The sequence below is a fragment of the Bos indicus x Bos taurus genome, chromosome 1 (assembly GCF_003369695.1).
Source record: "Bos indicus x Bos taurus breed Angus x Brahman F1 hybrid chromosome 1, Bos_hybrid_MaternalHap_v2.0, whole genome shotgun sequence".
Taxonomy (NCBI): Eukaryota; Metazoa; Chordata; class Mammalia; order Artiodactyla; family Bovidae; genus Bos; species Bos indicus x Bos taurus.
Window position 1 is genome coordinate 36,865,988 of NC_040076.1, and position 25,000 is coordinate 36,890,987.

A 25,000-nucleotide genomic window follows, 5' to 3' on the forward strand; every position below is an offset into this window, starting at 1 on the left:
TATAATTGAAAGATCCTATATTATTTCCATTCTATTCCCAGGCTAGGAATTGCTTTTTACTTATTTTCCCATCACCGTAGCTTCTTTCAAATGTGAATGGCTCTTTCCACAGTGATAAGCAGTTTAAGTGTGAAAAGAGAAGTCGTGTGAGGGGAAGCCAGTGGACTTGGATATCAGCACACTGGCATGTTTTTCCAAAATGTTTTTAAATTGTCACTTCCAAATAAGACTTTGTTTTCTTTCACGTTTCAGAAAATTTTTATCTAAATGTAGAACAATGGAAAGACTACAGTTGTGTTGGAACTTTAAAAAATGCCAAAGTCACCACTATCTGAATCCTCTGTTCAGTATCTTTCATTATTTTCAATTCTGACAGACTTGGCACTTGAAGAGGGTTCTACAGTCTCTGGTGACATAATGTGGGAAGAAGTTAGAGATACAAAGTAACAAGGCACACACAAAAAAGTGAACAGAGTCATTCTTTTATCCTGGCTGCCTCCACCCACCCAACCTCATCCCCTAACTCCAGACAGCAAACTATTATCAGAAACCACTTATTTAAATTCATGTGAAAATCATGTTCTCTCATTAAAATCATAGCGCTTATGAAAAGGATATCTTATTAGCAAGGCCTTTGCAACATTTATTTAGATTCCACAACTTGAAGCTCTAAAATTGATCACTGATCTTACAGCTGTCAACCTACCTTTACTTTCTAGAGTTGTGCAAGGAATGTAAGAGTCTTGTTTTCTGCTTAGAAAAGGAAAAGATAGATGAGTAGGAGACTATTTGAGTGATCATTTTCTGGGCAATATTTTAAAGATAAGCAAGAACAGTTCCCAAAATATAAATTGCAAACTTATTTGGCTGAAATAGATTGCAATTATGTTGTCCAGCAAGGAAACTGGAAAGAAGAGAAACCATTTATAACCATGGTGCAAAGTAAGTGAGAAAGTGCAAAGACACTGTTATTCAGCCTTTAGATTTGGAATGCTAAAGAAGAATTGCATCCAGCTATTATCAGATTGGATGTGGCTGAAAAGCTAAATGCGGAGTTGTGAATTATGCATTGTTTATCTCATGGAACCCAGAGATCCTAATGCTAGATGGTGAAGGAGGGAGGGTAGTGATGTGCTGTCAAGACCTTTAGGCTTGATTTTTCTCTTATTCTTATTTATACCAATGTATAGAATGAGGGCTGCCTGCTGATGCCTGCTGACCTGCAGCTAGCCCTGGGACTGGGTTTGCTCACTTCCTTAGGTTGTTAGAGCACACTTCCTAGTTTGGAAACCCAAAGTGCACTTTATACTCACTGAGATCCTGTGCCAATTCTCTTTAAAAGTCCTGATACCACCTGGTGTAGAACTGAAGAGACTTTCCGATCTGAGGTGTGTATAGTTCTTTCTGCACCAGAAAGGATTTGTAAAGAGTTATGATCACATTGAACACGATGAAGAAATAATCCAAATTTTTCTTTGACTACAATCAACAATGTATTTTTTAATTTTAATGCTCCTGTTAATGCAGGGCTCCTGTTCTTTTAATAACAAACATTTCTCTGGCATTTCAGTTTCTTTTCCACTCAGTGCCATAAGACACTCTATCAGGGTTTCTGGTTTCTTCGGGGAATTAACCTACAAGAGCGTGTATTGCAAACAATAAAATAGCTGCTTTCCATTGAAAATAAAGTGGGGAGGGGGGAGGTGTTTTTCTGTCCCCATCACTACTCTCCACCACCGCACCATCATAACTTCTGGGTTTCCTGCACCTTCGGTGATGCAGCCGATCCCCAACCCCTTCCTCCCCAGTCCCGTGCTTCAGAGCTGTCTGCTGGGCCCCCGCGCGTGGTCCTGTCCTTCTTCAGCGCTCGCTTCCGACGGCACTAGGACCCAGGGAAGTCTCTGAGCGAGGTTCGCGGAAAGGCAGCCAGACTCCTCCTTATCTCCAGTGTCAAACTTGACATCAGCCTGCGAGCGGAGCATGGTAACTTCTCCAGCAATCAGAGCGCTCCCCCTCACATCAGTGGCATGCTTCATGGAGATATGCTCCTCTCACTGCCCTCTGCACCAGCAACATGGATTGTCACCTCTCCATCCTCCTCCTCCTCAGCTGCTCTGCTCTCAAGTGCTTCGGGGAACTGACTCTCCAACCTTCCAATGAAGGTAAGCCAGGTACCGCGACGCGCACAGCCCTGCCCCGAGGGGCTAACGCTTTTCCAGGCACGTTCTCACCGAAGCGTTTTCAGGTCGCCGAGGTGCCTCTGAATAAAGCACTTTGCTCTCAGAGTAAACTAAAGGTGCTTTTATTTTCGGCAGTCTTCTAAAGCACTTTTAGAGATAATTTTGGATTGCCTAGATTTAAAATGTGTTTTGAATCTGATACCAATTCAAGCAATTACCTTGTTTGCCCGTTTTAAGCAGAAAGAGAAAAATCCTCCAGTTTTACAACCCAGTATGTTAATTGCCAAATAGCCATGGTAGTATTTTATTTCCTAATTGTGACCATGTAGTAGTACTCTGAGAAGTTTAAAAGAATATTCTGCCCTCCTCTCTAGATTCTTTAGTATGTTTAAAGGTAATGACAGGTTGTTCCTACTTAGGATCATGGCATTTATGAATGGGCTAAAGGGAAATCGGAGTTTGTTGAAGCGCGGCTGTGTGTGCGTGTGTGTGTGTGTGTGTGTATTTATGTTGTAACTGCTATGTTGAAGTGATGTGTATCCCGCCAGGCGGTGGTTTGCTCTATGGTACAGGTTCTAATGAGCAGCATATGCCACATTAACATAAGTAATATTTGTAGGAATTACAATAAGGTTAGACTGGATTTTCTTTGTTTAAGGGCTTATGCGAATAGGAGATTATATTTAATGAATAGTGAAAATCTCCTGGGTAGGTGTAGTAAATAACTGAACAGCAAATTGAGGAAGAATGTTCATATGCAGCAAATGGTATTTCCTTAATGCTGGGTTATTTATTTTCCTAATGGGCATTCATTCCTTTTCAATGAATTAAAGTGCAAGCCTAATATTAAGGACAATAATGTTTACTACAAGATTGCATGCTTAATAGACACATTGCCTTTTCCCTGTATACTTTTTGTGATCTATTCCTAATGATTTGTGAATACAATTGCTAACTCTTAAGACAAACTTTTCTGAATAATTGATTGCTTTCAAGCAACACTTACAATTTCTATTTCCTCTTAATCATTTTGAATTTAGAACAATAACATTTAGTAATTTATTTTGCAATTCAGCAAAACTGAGCAATTGATGTGCAAATGCTACATTATATATTGTGTCACTCACTAAAAATATATTGGCAAGACAGTGCCACTGTATGTTGTATGTATCATTTTTAGAAAAAACAAGTAAAAACTCAAGAATATTTAGCAACTTTTTAATTAAATATGAAAACTGCCTCTCATATTTGGTGACCTACTTTCAGTGCTAATAATTTCATTCTTTCCTTAGTGACTGCTTTTATCAACTTGGCAGATTTCATTAAATTTTTTGTCTTTTTTACGGGGAAATTAAAAATTCTAACCTAGAAGGATCAAGAAGTTATCTTACCTTCAAGTCAATTTTTTTTTTACAAATTAAATTAAAATGTTTATTTGAAACTAATGGGCAATTATTTTTTTATGAATGAAAGGCAAGGGTAGTTATTTGTATAATGAGTAATGTATCAGTAACTTCAAATTAGTGTTTATATTTTTTGTTCCTTTGAAAATATTAAAGTATTGATAATAGCTAGACAAACAGTAATATTATTCCCATATTGCTATGATAAAGTGTATTTCTCCAGATGGAATATTTATAAACTATTTAGATAATGGATTTTAGTGAATTAATAATGCACAGGGATATAGATGAGAGTCATTATTTTTTTGTGCAAAACACAACCTTTCAGTAAATTGCAAAAGGAAAAAAGGGCCATTTAAACTCATTGATATTTATATAAAATTCATGAGTATTAATTTAATGAAGCAAGAATTATCAAGTGCAAGTTGCTTTTAAGACACACTTTGTGTATATTTGGGTATATAGTGCATATTACTATACAGGCAGATACACATTAACAGTATGAATATAAAAAGGTTAATATATTCAGAAAACTGACATGATTACATTTAATTTGCTTGGGCAAAAGTTTATCTCTACATTGTTTATGGGATTATTCTTCACAGGTCATGTTCTATAGTAGTGTCTCTTTCTCTTCTGAGGTCATGAAGGAAAGGTTTGAAATAAAATTTAAAATGAATGATTTAACTTGGATAATATTTGAGTAAGATTTTAAATGTGGATATTGAATACCAATAGCTTGGGACTTAGTTGTAGATTTGAACAACATGAAAAGTGAAAAATCCAAGTATGCTCTAAGATTTTTTATGTAATTTTCTAACAATGTCATTTGAATAAAAAGCAATGCTTCTGAAAATTCATATGTTGGGTAGAAGGAGTAATGATAGAATGAATCTCATTAGTACAGCTTTCTGATATTAATGTTGAAAACTGAAATACAAAATACTAGGTTGCATTTAAAATACTATGCTCAAATTATATTTCCATACTACAGAAAATTTACCAGTAAAATTTACTGGAATTTATTCTGCAATCTGTTATGAAGTTAGTCATGATAGAACTCTAAGTGAACAAGATCCAAGCCATTGAGTTAATTGCTAGGAAATATGCCACTGTGTGACTTTTTTTTAAGACTTGAGATTTGATAACCAAATATCAATTGTGAAATGCCATTAGTCCATGATAAGAGGAAAAAAGCTTAGAAAAAAGCTTAATATGAGCTTTCCTTTTTTAAATCCAGTTACAGATAACTTTCTAATATGCTATCAAGAAGATGATTCCAGATGATACTTTCTATGACTGGTCTCCTGGATAATTATTTATAATTTTGATGATCACTTAAATCAAGAACTGACCTCTGTGCTACACAGACACTTTACAAAAGCTGCATGGAACTTTATTAAAATCTTTTCAGATCTGTTTACATAACACACCAAGAAAAGACTTCCAATGGGAAAACTACTACTTTTCATGACAAAACAGGATTGTTATACTTAGTGTTGTTAGAAAAGTTTATATATTTGCTCCTTGTTCCTATCAGATGGATGGTGATAATGATAAATAAAAATAACTTTATGAAAAGGCTAAAGCTTGATATAAAGAATTGACTATTACTAGTTCAATATCATTTAGCAATGGAAAAAGTAATTTCTTTACACACTTTTCTATATTTGAAGGCGTCTGAGGCTTAATTCACTGCTTATTCTTTAGTACATAATACACTTTTCAGTACGTAACACATTTTACTATCTAACAGTGTTTATAAGTTAATTACCTTTCACCTATAGAGCGCTTTACATTGAAAATCAGTTTTCAAAATAAAAGTCAATAAAATTCAATCTGCATATTTATATACTACTTATTTGGGGAGACTTTTATTGGAGTGTTGGGATACTGTTTGTATGAAATGTATTTCACTGGACATAAGTCATCTAACTATTGAAGATACCATGTGATTGTTTAAAGCTTAAAAGTAAAACTTAGAGATGAACACTGTATGTTTCCCTTTGAATATTAGGCAAATAATGGAGACAATATACATTTAAATAATAGATTTTTCCCTTTTTAAAAATTAGTATGAACTGGCATCATTTTCATGTATAAACACTTATCCTCAAATAATAATACACCGACTGAAATATTTATAGAAAACTAAGCTATCATATCATTTTTATAGTTTTAAGAAGAGGGCTTACATTTGCTTTTAATGGCATTTTATCATTCTAGACTAAATAATTGAATGCATTATACATTTTTGTAACTTAATAGCTTACCTAATAGCTTGCCCCTACCTCCCCCTAACAGTTATAACTGTGCTATTTGCCTGGAGGTAGGAGAAACCTTAATTTCACTATTTTATAACCCACAACAGTTAACACTTGACCTAGGTCATTAACAGGATTATCAGCAAATTTGTTTAAGCTTTTACTGACAACCTGAATTGCTACGATAATATTTTGATTGTGCCGAAAGAAACTTCTTGTAACCTCTCAAAATCTATCATGAAATTAATTCATTCTGAATCTATATCTTCCTAAAGACTAATATTGATAATAATAATTCAAGTGGGGAAATGTCCACTTTGATGCTCCATTCTCCTCACCCTTATATATCACACCATTCTTGCCCTTGTCATAAACAAGCAATTAAAAACTCTTAAATAGTAAATGTTCTGGCAATAACAATAGACTTACAGTTACAAACCAGCTTCATTGTAACTATCAATAGTTTCGATTTTATACTTTTTATTGATGATCTAGTTAATATCATTTTTCTGCCCATTTCAAGATATAAAGTCAATTGAATACGTTTATAACTCAAAAGCAACTAGACCCATAAAATGGAAACTACAAATAATAAAACACCATTACCCCATGTAAGATTATGGTGGCATTTTATATCAAGTTACCTTTCCCATGCAATGCTAGTAACTGGAAGCTACAATGAAAAGAACTTAAAATTAACATAAACATTTTAAACAAAATGTTGTGCACAATCAGAACATAAATGTATTTTTTACACTGTGTAGTCAGTTCAGAGAGTTTCATGTGAAGACTTTTATTGCTTAAGTTTAATTTTGGTTTACTTTTTGCTTGTATAAACAATTCAGTAGTTTCACCTTGACTTGTAAAAAATTTATTGTCCTTAAAGATTTAATAAGATTCTTTATTACGTCCATATATTATCCATGTTTTAATATTCAAATTTTGGTATGTTCTTTAAGAGTCTGTCACTTTTGATAGTTTCTCAAAATAACTCTCTTCATGAAGATCCCTAAATGTTAAAATTGTTTCTGAAACTCTGGAATTTTTCTGAAATAAAATATATGTAATTTTTAAATATCAAATAATCAGTTACATATGCAAAGGATTTTTAAAGGCAAAACATATTTCCACAGTATATTTGATTTACTAACTTCAACGCAAATGGAAACAGCAAGAACTGTTCTTGAGAGTTACATTTTCCAAGTCATAAAATCTTCAAGAAAATATTAATAAAACTTTCCACAAATCATCAAAACTCGATAAGTTCTTAAAGACATTTACTTACTGAGAAATCTATGATGTGGGTTACCTTTGATTTTAGTCATTTTCCAATAATTTTGTTTGGCATAAATACTAGATGGAAGGCGAATATGTATTTCTTGGAAGAACACTAAGTTTTACAAATCATTTTCTGTCAAGATCCTCAATTTTACTTTTTAATGAACATTTGTCTTTAAAATTTTTAATAAACCTTATTCTTTTAATTCCTGTTTGATAAAAGATTTAGAAAAACAGATGCAGGTGTCCCCTTTTTTATTCTGTTTTCAGAGATCTGGATTTTATCACCAGGGAGGGTCAGAGCAGGGCTTTTACCAAGTGCACAAGTAGCTTTCCACAGATTTTTCAAATAAAGGGATGACTGGTGGTGTAAAACATTCATTTTATTATTCATCCAAGTATACTGAAAACCAGAGTACAGAATTTATTTCTAAGAAATTTGAAGACTTTAATTTTTCTGCAATGACTTTAGAAATAAAAGCATTGTTGGACATTTATAAAATGCAAAGTATTCCAAGCCACAAATCAATCTAGGCAGACACTTCTGCGAATCAGGGTGTGGGCACATGTACACACTGGGATTTCATTCTCTGGGTCTGTTACCAGCTCCCTAGAATCAGGTAGTTCTTGGAATCTGGCAGAAGCTTTTCTCCTGGAAAACTCAAGTCTGAAAGTCAACAAGTTTTAGTTTGCCTCCTACCAGCTTTATGTGAAAAAAAAAAAAAAGTGGTGGATTACAAAGAGAAAAAAAGCCTTTGCAAGAGGAAAAGAAAATAAAAAGTCGATTAAAAAGATGGAGAGGTAGAGAAATGCAAAGATTCTAAAACCAGTAATACATTTTTTGCCTAAAGGAAAAATATCGCCTGAAGCATCTGGCTAATCGGTTTTTAAATTAAATCTCGAAAAATCTGCACATACACAAAAAAGGGTGTGTGTTTGGGGCAGGTGGGGGTGAGGGGAGTTGGGTGCATTTGTTTCTCCTCTCAAGTTTACAGATTTTTGATTTTTCCCCTGAAGAAAATATTTTATCTAGGAAAGTTTTGAAAGTGTAAGCCAAACCCTCTTTTGGAAGTCTGGGCACATACATGTGGAGGATGGATGGAATCAAAACCAGTTCAGTAAATAAAGCCTCCAGCGTGGAGTGATGTTATTAAACTGGAAGCCCTGAGTGGGGAACCCCCTCCCTCCTTTCATTTTCTAAACCATGTCCTGCTGTTCCAGTCAAAGCAGAGGGTGAAAATCCACATAATCCAAACCAACATGATGAAGTCAGAATAATAGGCAAGGAAAGAGGGGGGAAACAAGTAGCAGCACTGTACAAACAAACTGTGGCGAATAACCTTAGCCATGAACTGGGGTGGCCAGAGGAGGAATGAAGGCGCTTCTTTTCCTTCGCATTACACCTCCCACATTTGCAAATGCAGTACTGATTAAATTTCCAGGTATGCCCTGAGAAATTTTAGCACGAAACAGAGCTTTACTGGGAGGGACAGAGGTGTGGCGACAGAGAGAGAGAGATGAACAGAGGCCCTCGAGGCCACCACACCCACCACTATGGCATCTTAACCTCAAATTATGCTCCGCCGCCGGGGCCAGGCTCTTCGGTGCGGCGGGAAAACGGAATCTCCCAATAATTCGCTACTTTTCACACCGCATCGGATTCAAGATCGGATCTGAAAATCCCAACTCCGGGGCCACGTCCCCCAGATCAGCTCTCGGGGTTCGGTGGGCTCTTTGTGCCCGAGCCATCTCCGCGCCAGGCGGCCAAAGCGCGCGGCCCGAGCGCTGCGAGCAGGCGCGCCCCCCGGGGGGCGGTGAACAGCGGGTACGCGCGGAGCCCGCGCGGGGGCCGGCTTCTCCCAGCCGGCGGGCGCAGGGCGCCGGGCGCTCGCGGCCGGGGCGGAGACTGGAGCCGGGCGAGCGCGAGGGCGCCAAGTTCCGCGGAAACCAGCGCCGGGCGGAGGCGGGGCGGACGAGAGGCAAACGTGCGCCCTCTGCCTGCGGCCGCGGGGCTGCCACGGCTCGGAAAGGCGGCGCCCACCTCACCACCTGGACTCCCCTCACCTGGGGAGCGCGGTAGCTCCCGGGACGGGCCGGGCAAGTCCTGAGTTTAACTACAGACTTTGACCCGAAATCTCTGTCGCCCCCCTACCCTCAACCCTCTTCCCCCGAGCGTTGTCAACCTTTTCCACGTGGCGCGGTCCCCCTCCTAAGTTCCCCGCCTGCCAAGTGACAGGTGCAGGAGGAAGACTCAGTTCTCCAGGGTTCTCAGCGCTCCCTAAAGAGTTGGGAGACCAGGCCCGTTCTCTTGGGACGAGCCTGGGACGTCCACTGTCGTGCTTGCTGCTCTCTTTCCCGACCACTTCGCTATTTGTTGAATATTTTAAAAGACCTGTCCTTTAGTCTCTGGATGATAATGAACCTCCCCCCCCACCCCCCCGCCAGTTTTCTTTAAAACCACCTATTAATGCCAACTGTTAAGGGCCCTCTGCACTAAGGGGTATGTTCACAGACCCCCATCCCCACCCTCGTGCACAATCAAAAGTTATCTGTTTTCCCCTATGCCCGCCCCCCCCCCGCCCCCCGTTTGATTGACACTGTTTAAAAATTATAACAGGATTTCCCACTCTTCTGATTTTGGGAGTAAGCCCGGAAAGGGCCAGAAAGGGTTTCTGGGAGCAGTGTTACCGAGGTAGGTTAGTAGTGGGGATGATGCTAAAGTTTGTGTGGTCTTCAGAACTTTAGTGTTTTTCATAAAAGAATTGTTGAAAATCCAGGGCATACCCAAACTAAACAATGGCCTCAGTGTAATGCCCCCTAATCAGAAAACACACAGAGTTCCACTGGTTGGAAAGATTTTTTCCTTACATTATCATTCAGTACTTACTGAACCTCATTTAATCTTAAAGCACCTCTAAAGAAAGTATTGTGACGTCTCCCATTTTACAACTGAGAAAACTAAATAAACTCATCAGGCCCTCTCCTGTCTGTCTTCTGATTTTAACCTTACATTTTTCTCCTGTACACAAATGCCTGTAAATTAAGGAGGTATCCTATTCAGGAAAAGCTCTAGTTTCTCAATCTTAACCCTACTGAGGGTACTAATTTGTCTTGGGACTTGCAGGGAAAACTTAGAAATACTCAGAGTATTGGAGTGAAAATTTAGACTTCAAAGTACTTTTTAAATAAGTACTTTCAGGAAAGTACTTCAAAGAATACTTTGAATCTGCTGTGTTTACCCTCATAAATTATGATCATCTGGAAGAGTTAGGGACTCACTAGGAAAATAAAGAAAATTTGATATGGACCCAGGAATAGGAGATGTGATGTGATCTGTGATGTGTTTTCTTCACACATTCATCCTCTGTCTTCCTTTCCTGACTCTCAAACTCTGCTTACCTTGGAAAGATTCTTCTCAAGAATTCCATACACAGAGATTGTGAGGCAATTGTCACTATAACTTGGATGTGATTTTTTTTTTAATTTTATAAAAATGAAGCATGGATTGACTACTGGAATTGTCATAAAGGTCAGTAATGGGTGGAAGTGGAACTTGGCCTAAAAAGTAGACTTCAATTTCTGTGGAAACTTTCCTGTATATAAAAGATAATTTATAAATTACTTAAGATGAGAAAGTAAATTATAAAGATTTATCTCCTCTTTTTTAAAAACACTTGTACTGTATTTAAGTGGAGACATTGAGAAAAGGTAGCTAAACAAGAGTTTTGAAAGGTAGCAAATTAAATTGGGGGCAATTATATTTTTCATGTAGATATTTCAACACATATGTTTTGCATTAATTGCTGCAATAAATTCTGTTAACCTGGCAAAGAGCAAAAATAGCATATTGATGACATCAGTCTTTCACATCAGAAAGCTGCTTTCAGTATCTTGCTTTCTTCACTGTAATGTGAAATAAAAAATTTTCAAACCTGTTACCCTTCAGATTCCCAGTGAGTTTTCTAACCACTCAAGCTATTGGCACATTTTCCATAAGCAAAGTCTTAACAGCAAACTTTTGTTTTCTCACTTCTGAAGGATTAGAATCAACAACTACTTTCCCTGCTATTTAATGTTATAGTTCACATATGATTTTGGAGAGCTCTCTCAAATCAAGAAAATGTAAATGTGACTTCAAAGTCTCCAAACTGAGTTGCCTCTCATTTTAAGACAAAAATTCTTGACAGATTATGTAATGTGGACTGAAGCAAAGGGAGAAGCCTGGGTTAATTTTATTGCTGATAAGTCTAATCAATATCAAAATGGTTACATCTTGAATTTCCTATATAGTCATTAAGGGGAGGTTAATTTATTGTCTTTTAAATAATAGTTAAAGATAGATCAATAAACATATTTTGTAAAAAAAATAATACCCATTCCCCATCCCCTACCCCTTCCTTGATGAAAAACGAGACTTTAAAGTTTACTTTTTACCAGTGATAAAGACAGTTGGTTTCTAATCAATATGAAATTTTGATATTTTCCACTTCAGGATGAGTAAGAGAAACAGAGAACAGCTTGTTAGTAGTTAACATATACTTCATTCCCCTATTTTCAAATGTAATTTAGCAATGAATAAAATTCTATAGATCTTAGACAGATACATTTTTTAATTTTATATGGTAGTAGTCTTCACACTGAGAAGTTAGGCTGGGAAGCTGATTTGCAATCATTTCCTTGTAGATTGAATAATCCTCTGGTTAACAGAACAACACTCTGAGGAAGTCTATGAGCAGCCCTGTGTGAGTGTGTGCATGTATGTGACCAGCAGTATTGTCTTCTTACAAAACTGAACCATTTCCACACTGTGCACAAAATTTTAGGGATGAATATTTACCTTTTGAAATGAGAATGAAGTAAAATTAAGTTTTCCTGAATTACAGGTTGGTGATGAGAAAAAAATAAAAGCAATCGTTTGTTTATTTGTCACTGTCTAATCTTGTTAATTTTCCCCAACTGGACCCTTGATCACTGATAATATTCAAAAATGACATAAAGCTACAGTTATATCCAAATTTTTATTTTCCCCTTCAATATGCCAAAGCTTGTTATGGTATGTTTCATATTTTGACAGAATGAAAAGAACTGGCATCATCACAGGAACTATAAATAGAAGTTAAATAGGGTTGTTATTCTTTTATTAAATATATAAACTCCATCAAATATTATAGCCAGTGCCAAATCTTGAAAATATTTTTAAAGAGGCAGAATAAAAGAGAATAATATTTTTCTCTTGGCTTAGTTTTACTATCTAGTTTACCACAAATAAGTTAACACTCATTTACATTAAATCAAGAAAGATAAACTCAGAGATTTTATTATGATGTTCTTGACATTTCTGATGTGAAATTATAATGATTTGATAGTCCTTTTTATTTAAAAAAAAGATTTCCAAGTGTAATTGTATATATATTTCATCCAACTGAACAAGATGGATTAATCTATGCTTACAATGATGATTTATATATTTTTTAGGCACAACTGCTTTTTTTCCTTAAACATTTATACAGTTAAGAAGGACAATTTTTCTTACTTTTGCTTATAAGTGATGTCCAAAATAATTCTAAATGTTTTAATATCTTTTAACAATATATACACGATTAAAGAAGAAAAAATCTAAAAATATATTAAATTAGTATCCCTTTATATTTTCCTTTCCAAAGGTGATCCTTTGGAAACTAAGGTTTATAACCCTGGCCCTGGTGAAAACATTAGAACTCTACATTTAAATTCAAAGGCATACATTCAAAAACCATTAAAATTAAGAAAAAATTAAGGAAAAAATTAACTCATCTTTCATACCAAAATAGTTTGTTTTTTGCATTCATTTATTTACCAAGTAGTGAATATCTGATGTTTAGTTACTGGATTTTAGAAAAGAAGGTTATCAGTAGTGGCATACTGAATGGCCTTGAAAGATAACGATTTAGTTGGGACAAATGACTACAAAATGAATACTTACATAAAAACTTCTAACATAGGTATAAAAGTTGTTAAAATGCAATATGAATCTTTAAACTAGCTGCCTAAAACAGAGTCCTGGAAGTAAAAGGGAAGAGTTTTTTTTGTTTGTTTTTTAAATTAAGTTAAAAATAACAACAATAAGTTAATAAAAACAAAGGGAGTAGATTACATGACTTGCCTAATTTCATGTTTTAGGGATGACTATAACCCAGATTTTACTTTTTTTACCATATAGAGGTAGAAAACTTTAAAAATAATTTGCATGAATGCATACTAAATACATATACAAGTAAAAAGCACTTTTGAAAGAACTGAACATTCAGAAATAGCTATTTCAGTAAGCACATATCTAAGCTCAATGTAAATTCTGTGTGAACACATCCATATACATACGTGTGTGTATTGGAAAGGCATATGATTGAATATGAAAAAGGCCATCGCCAAATAGAAGCTTCTATCGGCTCTATTCATATTATGACTACACTACCAAGAAAAAGCACACCAAGGTTTGTCTGAGTGCTACATTCTCCTGCAGTGATGAATGAAGTTTCCTGACCATCTCTAGCACAATGACCTAATCATGCTAGTTTCCTGACCTGATCTTTGATGCTTTCCATTGACACTGTGCTCCTAATATGGAAAATAAAGGCCTAGAGTTTTGAATTAAAGTGATAGGCATGTGGCACTTCACTGGATCCTTTGTGGGCTCTTACAGAGACACATGTTTATACCTTGAAGAGGTGTGTGTGTCTGTGTATGTGTGTGTATGTATGTCTATTCAACAGTCATGTTGTAGGATAACAAGTTGAGATTTAGTAATCCTATAGAATATGATGTCAAAGTTATATCCTGATTTTTTTCCAGAAATTAAACAATTTATTCTGGATTGGGCTTCTTTTAAAATTAAAACAAGTTCGTTTTTCAATTGAAATTTCATTTCATCACAATAGTTTCTGTTCCTATGTTAAAATTTGAACCCTATATTCAAGGGACTTCCAGACACATTTTTATGTTGAAAATAACTACTATATTAATTGTTTTACAGGCCATTTGCTTATTATATTATATTTTCATAGCCTTTATTCAAACCCTGACTAAACAGAGCTTACATTTACTAATCAAAGTTTAGTAGTCAAGCGATATAATAAGAAAATGTGTACCAAGACAGGCTGGATTTCTGGTGTGATGGCAAATATATGTGCTAAAGTTTGAGCACAGATTTGCCCTAATGATTTTATATAATTTCAAATTGATGTATTTTAACTTTTTAATCTGTTTAAAAAAATCCTTCAAATTAGAAATAAACAAGTTTTTCTGTTAGTGCTGGAACATTTTAAAAAACTAAAATGTGTTGCAAAAGTACAATGTTTACATAACCATTAATGTTCTACTTTTAGTATCTTACATTTTAGGAAACACATTTCACTTGTCTAAATGATTCATAATATAGGTTGACAATGCACAGAAACAAAGAGACCTGTGATTCTAGGGACTGCTGTCAAAGCTGAGGCTGTTAATGTAGCAATACTTCACTGATGGTAGAACATCCCCACTCATTTATGTGAGAGAATTATTTTGTTATAAGAACACATTCCCAAGGGATATTTTAATAGCTGTTTTCTCCATAAAAGTACTGGAATCAGAGTGACCTTTAGACTTTTAAGATTAATAATAAAAAAAAAGAAAATTCTAACACTTTAAAAACAGCATAGAGTTAACATTTACTAATGTATCTGAGTTTCAAATGGAATTTTGGTCCATATTTCTGTTATTTCCTTGAGCTGGTCTAGTTATGAGAACACAGACATCTTACCATGAGACTGTGTTTTCATTCCAACAAACTCTTCCTGCTGTTGGCGAAGAATGAGATGTGGCAGCTAATTTGTTTCTTCTTTAATTGGGGCCTGCCTGTATAGAAGTTAATCCAAAATTATTGTTTAAGAAGAAAAACTAATAAGAAAAGTTGATAGTATATCACCTTGTCCATAAATCTGCTTATATCCCATAAATGAGTCATTAAGATACTATGTCACAAATAGGTTTTTCACAGAAATGTCTACCACTACAGAATTTTTTAAAAAATTATACATTACTATTTTAGTTGGTTATTTAATAGAGAAGCCTATCCATTCTCTGGCGGGTCTTCCCGACACAGGAAATAAACCAGCATCTTCTGCATTCCAGGCAGATTCTTTACTAACTGAGCTATCAGTACAGTTCAGTTCAGTTGCTCAGTCGTGTCTGACTCTTTGCGACCCCATGAATCGCAGCACGCCAGGCCTCCCTGTCCATCACCATTTCCCTGAGTCTACCCAAACTCATGTCCATCGAGTCGGTGATACCATCCAGCCATCTCATCCTCTGTCGTCTCCTTCTCCTCCTGCCCCCAATCCCTCCCAGCATCAGGGTCTTTTCCAATGAGTCAACTCTTCGCATGAGGTGGCCAAAGTACTAGAGTTTCAACTTCAACATCAGTCCTTCCAATGAACACCCAGGTCTGATCTCCTTTAGGATGGACAGGTTGGATTTTCTTGCAGTCCAAGGGACTCTCAAGAGTCTTCTCCAACACTATAGTTCAAAAGCATCAGTTCTTCGGCACTCAGCTTTCTTCACCATCCAACTCTCACATCCATACATGACTACTGGAAAAGACGTAGCCTTGGCTAGAGGGACCTTTGTTGGCCAAGTAATATCTCTGCTTTTGAATATGCTATCTAGGTTGGTCATAACTTTCCTTCCAAAGAGTAAGCGTCTTTTAATTTCATGGCTGCAGTCACCATCTGCAGTGATTTTGGAGCCCCCAAAAATAAAGCCTGCCACTGTTTCTACTCTTTTTCCCATCTATTTCCCATGAAGTGATGGGACCAGATGCCATAATCTTCATTTTCTGAATGTTGAGCTTTAAGCCAGCTTTTTCACTCTCCTCCTTCACATTCATCAAGAGGCTTTTTAGTTCCTCTTCACTTTCTGTCATAAGGGTGGTGTCATCTGCATATCTGAGGTTACTGATATTTCTCCTGGCAATCTGGATTCCAGCTTGCGCTTCTTCCAGCCCAGCGTTTCTCATGATGTACTCTGCATATAAGTTAAATAAGCAGGGTGACAATATACAGCCTTGAAGTACTCCTTTTCCTATTTGGAACCAGTCTGTTTTTCCATGTCCAGTTCTAACTGTTGCTTCCTGACCTGCATGCAGGTTTCTCAAGAGACAGGTCAGATGGTCTGGTATTTCCATCTCTTTCAGAATTTTCCACTGTTTACTGTGATCTACACAGACAAAGGCTTTGGCATAGTCAATAAAACAGAAATAGATGTTTTTCTGGAACTCTCTTGCTTTTTCGATGATCCAGCGGATGTTGGCAACTTGATCTCTGGTTCCTCTGCCTTTTCTAAGACCAGTTTGAACATCTGGAAGTTCACGGTTCACATATTGCTGAAGCCTGGCTTGGAGAATTTTGAGCATTACTTTACTAGCATGTGAGATGAGTGCAGTTGTGCGGTAGTTCGAGCATTCTTTGGCATTGCCTTTCTTTGGGATTGGAATGAAAATGGACCTTTTCTGTTTTCCGAGCTATCAGGGAAACCCTAATAGAGAAATTACCATAAATTAATCCTTCTATGACCCAAAATGCCTGTAAAATTTAAGATTATAGAAAGTTTTATCTGTACACAATAGATTATAGTTGACTTCATTTACATTTTAAAAACATTTTCATAATTTTTGGCCTGTGAGATGGAATACTAATGATCTATTACAAAGATGTTTTCATTATATTTGAAAGTGAACCTGAAAGTAGCTCAGTTGTATCCGACTCTCTTGGGACCCCATGGCCGATACAGTCCATGGAATTCTCCAGGCCAGAATACTGGAGTTTGTAGCCTTTCCTTTCTCCAGCAAATCTTCCCAACCCAGGAATCGAACCAGGGTCTCCTGTATTGCAGGTGGATTCTTTACCAACTGAGATATCAGGGAAGCCCTTTCATTATGTTTCAGTTCAGTTGCTCAGTCGTGTCCGACTCTTTGCGAACCCATGAATTGCAGCATGCCAGGTCTCCCTGTCCATCACCAACTCCCAGAGTTCACTCAAACTCATGTCCATCGAGCCGGTGATGCCATCCAGCCATCTCATCCTCTGTTGTCCCCTTCTCCTCCTGCCCCCAATCACTCCCAGCATCAGAGTCTTTTCCTATTAATAAGTCAACTCTTCGCATGAGGTGGCCAAAGTATTGGAGTTTCAGCTATAGCATCATTCCTTCCAAAGAACACCCAGGACTGATATCCTTTAGAATGGATTGGTTGGATCTCTTTGCAGTCCAAGGGACTCTCAAGAGTCTTCTTCAACTGCTACTGCTAAGTCGCTTCAGTCGTGTCCGACTCTGTGCGACCCCATAGACGAAAGCCCACCAGGCTCCTCCTCCGTCCCTGGGAGTCTCCAGGCAAGAACACTGGAGTGGGTTGCCATTTCCTTCTCCAATGCATGAGAGTGAAAAGTGAAAGGGAAGTTGCTCAGTCGTGTCCGACTCTTAGTGACCCCATGGACTGCAGCCTACCAGGCTCCTCCATGGTAGGATGGAGGAAATACCTCCATCCATGGTATTTTCCAGGCAAGAGTACTGGAGTGGGATGCCATTGCCTTCTCCATCTTCTTCAACAGTACAATTCAAAAGCATCAATTCTTCAGCATTCAGCTTTTTTCAGTCCAACTCTCACATCCATACATGACCACTGGAAAATCCATAGCCTTGACTAGACGGACCTTTGTTGGCAAAGTAATGTCTCTGCTGTTTAATATGCTATCTTATGTTTAGGTAGAAATAAATATAAACAGGAAGTCCACCAGAACTGTTAAGTAAGAATAGTTAATCCTAGTGGATAGAAGTTATGTTGAAATATCAATAGATAAGTTTATTAATAAAACTGACCTTTAAATTTCTTCTCAATGGCATACCCAAATATGAACAGTAAAAATGAAAAGCTGAGCTTTGGTAGACTCCTGTCAGAAAATACATCCTGATTTCTTGATTCCATGTTATGATTGATCAGAGTAATATATAGAGAATTACAACACTGAGCTCAAAATTTATTACTTCCTTTATCATTTACTTCTATTTGTGACATTTAAGTATAACCAAGGATCAGATTAAAGTATTATTCTGCTGTCTGTAACCTAGAGAAAAGCTATACTTTTCATCATAACAGAAAGTGATGAAAATAATAGAGATAAATAGTGTACAAGAAATGTAGCTGAGACAATTAGAGTGATGCTGTAAACAGGAAAGAAAAAGTAATTTTTTAGTAAAAAGACATAATCAATGATGGGTTTGTTTTCTACCGTAGTGATTGCCTAGTTATTTGCAACTGGTTATAAAAGTACATTATAACTGAAGTTTTTCCAAGAAAACATGTCTATTATTATAAGTCTGAAATTCTTTGGCCCTTAAACCCTACTGTTCACCTTGAAGTTTCTAAATGTTTTCGTAAAATGCAACTATAGCATTATCACAAAGCATGTTTGTGTGTATATATATACATATATATATGTGTGTGTATATATATATATTATTAAATAATTGAAAGAATCTTCTACTTCAGTAAGAAATTGTGATATTTAATTTTGCAAATTATTTTGAACTGTCTGTATATTTACAGCACTTAATTTGTAAAAGGAGAATGTTTGTTTAACTCAGTCTAAGTGAGCAGATAGCCACTATGAATCAAAATTTTAAAATGCTCTTGAAAAAATCTTGGTGTATTAATAATTCTTTAAAAGTAGAACTCCAGAAATTTATACTATAGTTTTTCATCTGTCCTTACCGAAAACATTTGTTTGAAAAAACGTACTTTAATGGCTGAGTCCTTTAAAAAGCGTTAATGCATTCTTAGTAGTAAGAAGGGAAGATGGTGTAAATTCTTGACACAGAAAATTCTTCGTGACGTTGACAATGCCAGTGAGCAAAGGAATAGACATTTGATTCTGTCTCTTCATTATAATAGAGAGTGGGGAGAGAAGAGAAAGCAAGCCTCCTGGGCATCTAAAATCCATAATTAAGCCAGGAATAGTGATAGTAAAGATCAGTGGTAGGAATGCCAGCAAGATTTCCTTCTTTCCAGAAGCACTTAAAACCAATCTAAGCCAGTTTTACTGTTGTTGTGCAGTCGCTGAGTCCTGTCTGACTCTGCAACCCCATGGACTGCATCACAACAGGCTCACTATTTCCTTGAGTTTACTCAGTATTATGTCCATTGAGTTGGTGATGCTATCTAACCATCTTATCCTCTGCCACCCTCTTCTCCTTTTGCTTTCAATCTTTCCCAGCATCAGGCTCTTTTCCAGTGAGTCAGTTCTTCACATCAGGTGGCCAAAATATAGGAGCTTCAGCTTCAGCAGCAGTCCTTACAAAGAATATTCAGTGTTGATTTCCTTTAGGATTGACTGGTTTGATCTCTTTGTTGTCCAGGGGACTCTCAAGAGTCTTCTCCAGCACCATAGTTCTAAAGAATCAATTCTTTGGTGCTCAGTCTTCTTTATGGTCGTACTCTCACATCCGTACATGACTACTGGAAAAATCACAGCTTTGACTATACGGACTTTTGCCAGCAAAGTGATATCTCTGCTGTTTAATATGCCCCCCAGGTTTGTCAAAGCTTTCCTTCCAAGGAGCAACTGTTTTTTAATTTTATGGCTACAGTCACCATCCACAGTGATTTTGCAGACCAAGAAAATGAAAACTGTCACTGTTTCCACTTTTTCCCTTTCTATTTGCCATAAAGTGATAAGACTAGATGCCATGATCTTAGTTTTTTGAATACTGAGTTCTAGGCCAGCTTTTGACTCCTCTTTCACCCTCATCATGAGGCTCTTTAGTTGCTCTTTACTTTCTGCTATTACAGTATCATCTGCATATCTGAAGTTGTTGATAATTCCCCCAGCAATCTTGATTCCAGCTGTGATTCATTCAGTCTGGCATTTCCCACGATGCGCTCTGCATATAAGATAAATAAACAAGGTGACAATATACTGCCTTGTCATACTCCTTTACTAGTTTTGAACCAGTCTGTTGTTCCACGTCCAGTTCTAACTTTTGCTTCTTGACTCACACATAAATTTGTAGGAAACAGGTAGGGTGGTCTGCTATTCCCATCTCTTTAAGAATTTTCCACAGTTTCTTGTGATCCACACAATTAGTGGCTTTAGCATAGTCAATGAAGCAGAAGTAGATATTTTCCAGAAATTCCCTTGCTTTTTCTGTGATCCAATGAATGCTGGCGATTCGATCTCTGGTTTTTCTGCCTTTTCTAAACTCAGCTTGTATATTTGGAAGTTCTCAGTTTATGTACTGCTGAAGCCTCGCTTGAAGGATTTTTAATATAACCTTGATAGCTTATGACATGAGTGCAACTGTACAGTAGTTTGAATATTCTTTGGCATTGCCCTTCTTTAGGACTGGAATGAAAACTGATCTTTTCCTGTTCTGTGGCCACTGCTGAGTTCTCCAAATTTGCTGACATATTGAGTGCAGCACTTTAATAGCATAATCTTTTACGATTTGAAATAGCTCAGCTGGTATTCTATCACCTCCACTAGCTTTGTTCATAGTAATACTTTTTAAGGCCCCCCGTCACACTCCAGGATGTCTGGCTCTAGGTGAGCCAGTTTACCGTATACTTCTGTAACCTATACTTTGTTCTTAGTCTTTTACTTCATTCTTGTCATTGTTGTTCAGTTCTAAGTCCTGTCCAACTCTGTGACTTCATGGACTCTAGAACTCCATGCCAGACTCCTCTGTCTTCCAGTATCTCCCAGAGTTTGTTCAAATTCATGTCCATTGAGTGGTGATGCTATCTAACCATCTCATCTTCTGCTGCATATCCCCTTCTTTCACCTCGGTCTTTCCCAGCATCACGTTCTTTTCCATTGTGTAGGCTCTTCACATCAGGTGGCCAAAGTACTGGAGCTTCACCTCCAGCAGCCCTCCTTCTGATGAATACTCAGGGTTGATTTCCTTAAGGATTGACTGGTTTCATCTCCTCGCTGTCCTTGAGACTCTCAAGAGTCTTCTCCAGAACTGCAATTTGAAACCATCAGTTCTTCAGCACTCAGCCTTCTTTATGGCACAACTCTCACATCTGTACATGACTGCTGGAAAAACCATAGCTTTGACCATAAGGATCTGTGTCAGCAAAGTGATGTCTGTTTTTTTTTTTAATACCCTGTCTATGTTTGTCATAGCTTTCCTTCCAAGGAGCAACTGTCTTTTAATTTCATGGCTGCAGTCACCATCCAGAGTGATTTTGGAGCCTAAGAAAATCAAATCTGTCACTGCTTAATTCTATACCTTCTAATTCCTATCAGACAGCACATATTGCTTTGACCAGCAAATCTCTCCTTCGTGCCCACCTGAAAGCCAGTTCAAGGAGACTGAGTAAGGACTCTCTTATTGTTTTCATGATTGTAAACCCCTTCACCTATTTATACACTTTTCTTTTTTTGGTCTATTTAAAAGCAGTAAGACTAGACAGTAAATAAAGCATGTGAAAGACATTGAGAACAATATCCAACCAGACTTTTCACAGTGTTTTTTTGCCAAAAGGTTTCTATTTATATCTCAACCTAAGTGGATTGGAACACTGCAAAACATGTCCAATTTCAAACACTTTTAGAAGTTCATATAGGCTACATAGCTCTTTGACTAGAAAGTATTTTGAAATTAAGGAACTAAGATATTTTCTGTTACAAATCAAAACTATTTGGAAATCAAACTATTAGAATATGAGGTCTGGTAAGAGATCATTTGTATCTTTGGCATATAACCTGGCATGAGGCAGTCATTAAAGAGTTAGTCTATCTATCTATTCCCATCTACCCTTAAATATAATTACTGGACTCTTTTTTGTTAAAACCGATCATTGTAAATGCAAAATTTTCAGCAATTAAAATAAACTTTTCGTGTTATGCATTGTTACTAAAACTCAAACTACAATTTGTCCATCACAATTCTATCTGCTCTGGCATTTAAACAGTACCCCTTAGATTGTGATTAGGTCTCCATCATTTTTGCAAGAGGAAAGCATTAGTAACTGATGTTCTTGCCTGTGTCACTGTGAGGATTAAGACATCGTATTGCAAGGTTAGAGTGATGACTCTGGATCAGTGTATCCAGAGACATTGCTCACAGCAGATTGACTTTCAAATTACATTAACTTTCTCTTCTTATCTCAATTATGCTACACTCAGATTGCTATACAACTGATCACAGCAGACTGGAGGTTTATATCACGGCAAGTTTCAGTCTAACAGTCATTACTTTAACACAGCTAGAATTCTTAGATTGTGTTGTTCTTATTTATCTATAAACAAAAGACACTTTATAAACCCCAAATAAGTGCTTTTGAAAAGAATTCTGATGCCTGTTTTCTTCTCTATTAGGCTATATATATTGACGGTTGATTTTCAATACAATTCAGAAGACAAAATGGAACTGTTGTTAGTTAATATTCTAAGTTTACAAGAACATTGAATCTATATAGTATGTTAAGATCTCAGGTGGCTTTAAATAAATTTATATTATTTGATCATCATAGCAATATTGTGAGATAACCAGTGCAGACATTATTATGTTTAATAGATCAGAGGATCAGAATCATGAGTAATGCTGCTAATTTTGTGTTCCCTCATTCAAGTTAAATAGAGTGCACTAAAAATTCAATTTCTGAGTGAATGCAATAGATTTAATTAATCTCTCACATTTAATTTTAATTGACAATGCAATACAATTCTTTTTGGCTTAGCTTTTCTCCTTTGAGTAGAAACCAAATGCTAATATGATTAATCTAGTCTTTCCCCCCTCATCATTAACATCAGAGAAAACGTAAGGATATAGTTCTTTAGTAAATAACCTACCTTCCAATGAGTAGTTTACTAAATTTACTAAATCTCATTTTCCTTGCCTCAAACACTTTTTTCCTCTGGTTATTAATATTGAAATTAAATCATCCATTCATCTTAGCATGTGGAGTGACATATATTCATCATTTAGTATATATTCAATTATTACATACACACAAAAACTTTGAATCATTTAAATCCCTAAAGATATTACAAATATGATCTAATGATTTAAGAATCCTGGCCCTGCAGATTCTACCATGCAAATCCCTGAGTGTAAATCACCTAATGGGAAATCACTTGATGACTGACAGAAACAACAACTGAAGTAGGTGTATCTTTATCAGAATGAATGTTGGTAACATTCTTTAAAGGTGAGGATGTATTCTCATATTTGCAAAAATTCTTTAACATGATTTAATCTGAGATTCTGGGCTTCCCAGGTGTCCCTTGTGGTAAAGAATCTTCCTGACCATGCAGGGGACACAAGAGACATGGATTTGAGCCCTGGGTAGGGAAGATCCCCTAGAGAAGGAAATGGCAAACCACTCCAGTATTCTTGCCTGGGAAATCCCATGGACAGAGGAGCCTGGCAGGCTACAGTCAATGGAGTTGAAGAGTTGGACACAACTGAGCAACTGAGCTCAATCTAAAATATTATCTGTAACATTAACTGGTAGATGTCTTTAAAGAATCATTTTTCAGAGATAACTTCAATATAATTAAGCATACTGTTAATTTGCAAACTGATATCTGGGGAAATAATTTTATTATGGAAATTACACTATGCAATCTATGCGACAACTTTCTTCTTTTCAGTTCAGTTCAGTTCATTTCAGTTGCTCAGTTGTGTCTGACTCTTTGTGACCCCATGAATCGCAGCATGCCAGGCCTCCCTGTCCATCACCAACTCCCGGAGTTCACCCAAACTCTTGTCCATCGAGTCGGGGATGCCATCTAGCCATCTCATCCTCTGTCATCCCCTTCTCCTCCTGCCCCCAATCCCTCCCAGCATCAGAGTCTTTTCCAATGAGTCAACTCTTCACATGAGGTGGCCAAAGTATTGGAGTTTCAGCTTTAGCATCATTCCTTCTAAAGAACACCCAGGACTGATCTCCTTTAGAATGGACTGGTTGGATCTCCTTGCAGTCCAAGGGACTCTCAAGAGTCTTCTCCAACCTAAATATTACTTCTCACTGGGATTAACTTATTGTGAGGGGAAAAAAGTTTAATCATTAAGGAATTCCAGTGTAATAGATTAGGTTTATCAGATCAGATCAGATCAAACGTTCAGTCGTGTCCGAGTCTTTGGGGGGAGGGGGGGTTTGTGATTTTTTTTTTTTTTTTTGCTTGTTTTTACTTGTAAAACAGAGAATCTGACTTTGAGAATTTTATCTTTTTTAACTTAATGATTAGAAACTTTTCTTATACTCATCTTGTATATTTTTCATCTAACCAAATATCTTTTAAAATCAGTGCTTGAAAATCAGATTTCTAACATCAATCACATATTACTCTTTTTCTTAACATTTTATAAGTGTAGTGTTTCCTTTGTAAGACAATAAATGGGATGATTAAAGAAAGAGTGGTGCTTTTCATGCATCATGAAACACTTTATGACAGCATGTGGACATGTACTTTGCCTATATTAATGTTATGTTTTGACTTATGAATATATGGAACCTTTCAAAATAAGTCTCTCTTATTATATTTATTGATTCACCTTCTCTAGTTCATGTTAATAATGCCTTCATATTTTATGTAAACTTCTTTTGCATCTTCCATTAATCAATCATGGGGTTATTTTCTAATTTAGAAGAAGGATGTGGTAAAACCATAGTTTCCACTATTTAACAAATTGACAATCAACACAAGCCCTTTGTTAATAAAGTACCTTTTTATATTTTAATCCACTTCAAATTAATACTTTCTGGGCTTAAATCATTTGCCTTTCTCTTTTAATATATTCAAAATGTAGTCACATTCTTGTTATATTTTATCATTTATCAGACTTAATAACTATC

The 25,000-nt window shown here is 36.5% G+C and overlaps 1 protein-coding gene across 2 annotated transcripts in view; it reads left to right on the plus strand.

The window, feature by feature from the left end:
* Positions 1-1,941: 1,941 nt before the first annotated feature.
* The window catches only part of EPHA3 (EPH receptor A3), a 407,461-nt gene continuing 384,402 nt past the window's right edge, over positions 1,942-25,000 (plus strand). The window contains exon 1 of one of the 2 annotated variants that reach the window (XM_027553293.1): positions 1,942-2,162. In XM_027553293.1, coding sequence (XP_027409094.1) covers positions 2,075-2,162 — 88 coding nt within the window. In that variant the 5' untranslated portion in view covers positions 1,942-2,074. The remainder of the gene's footprint in view (positions 2,163-25,000) is intronic. The other variant, XM_027553216.1, reaches the window with a different exon arrangement.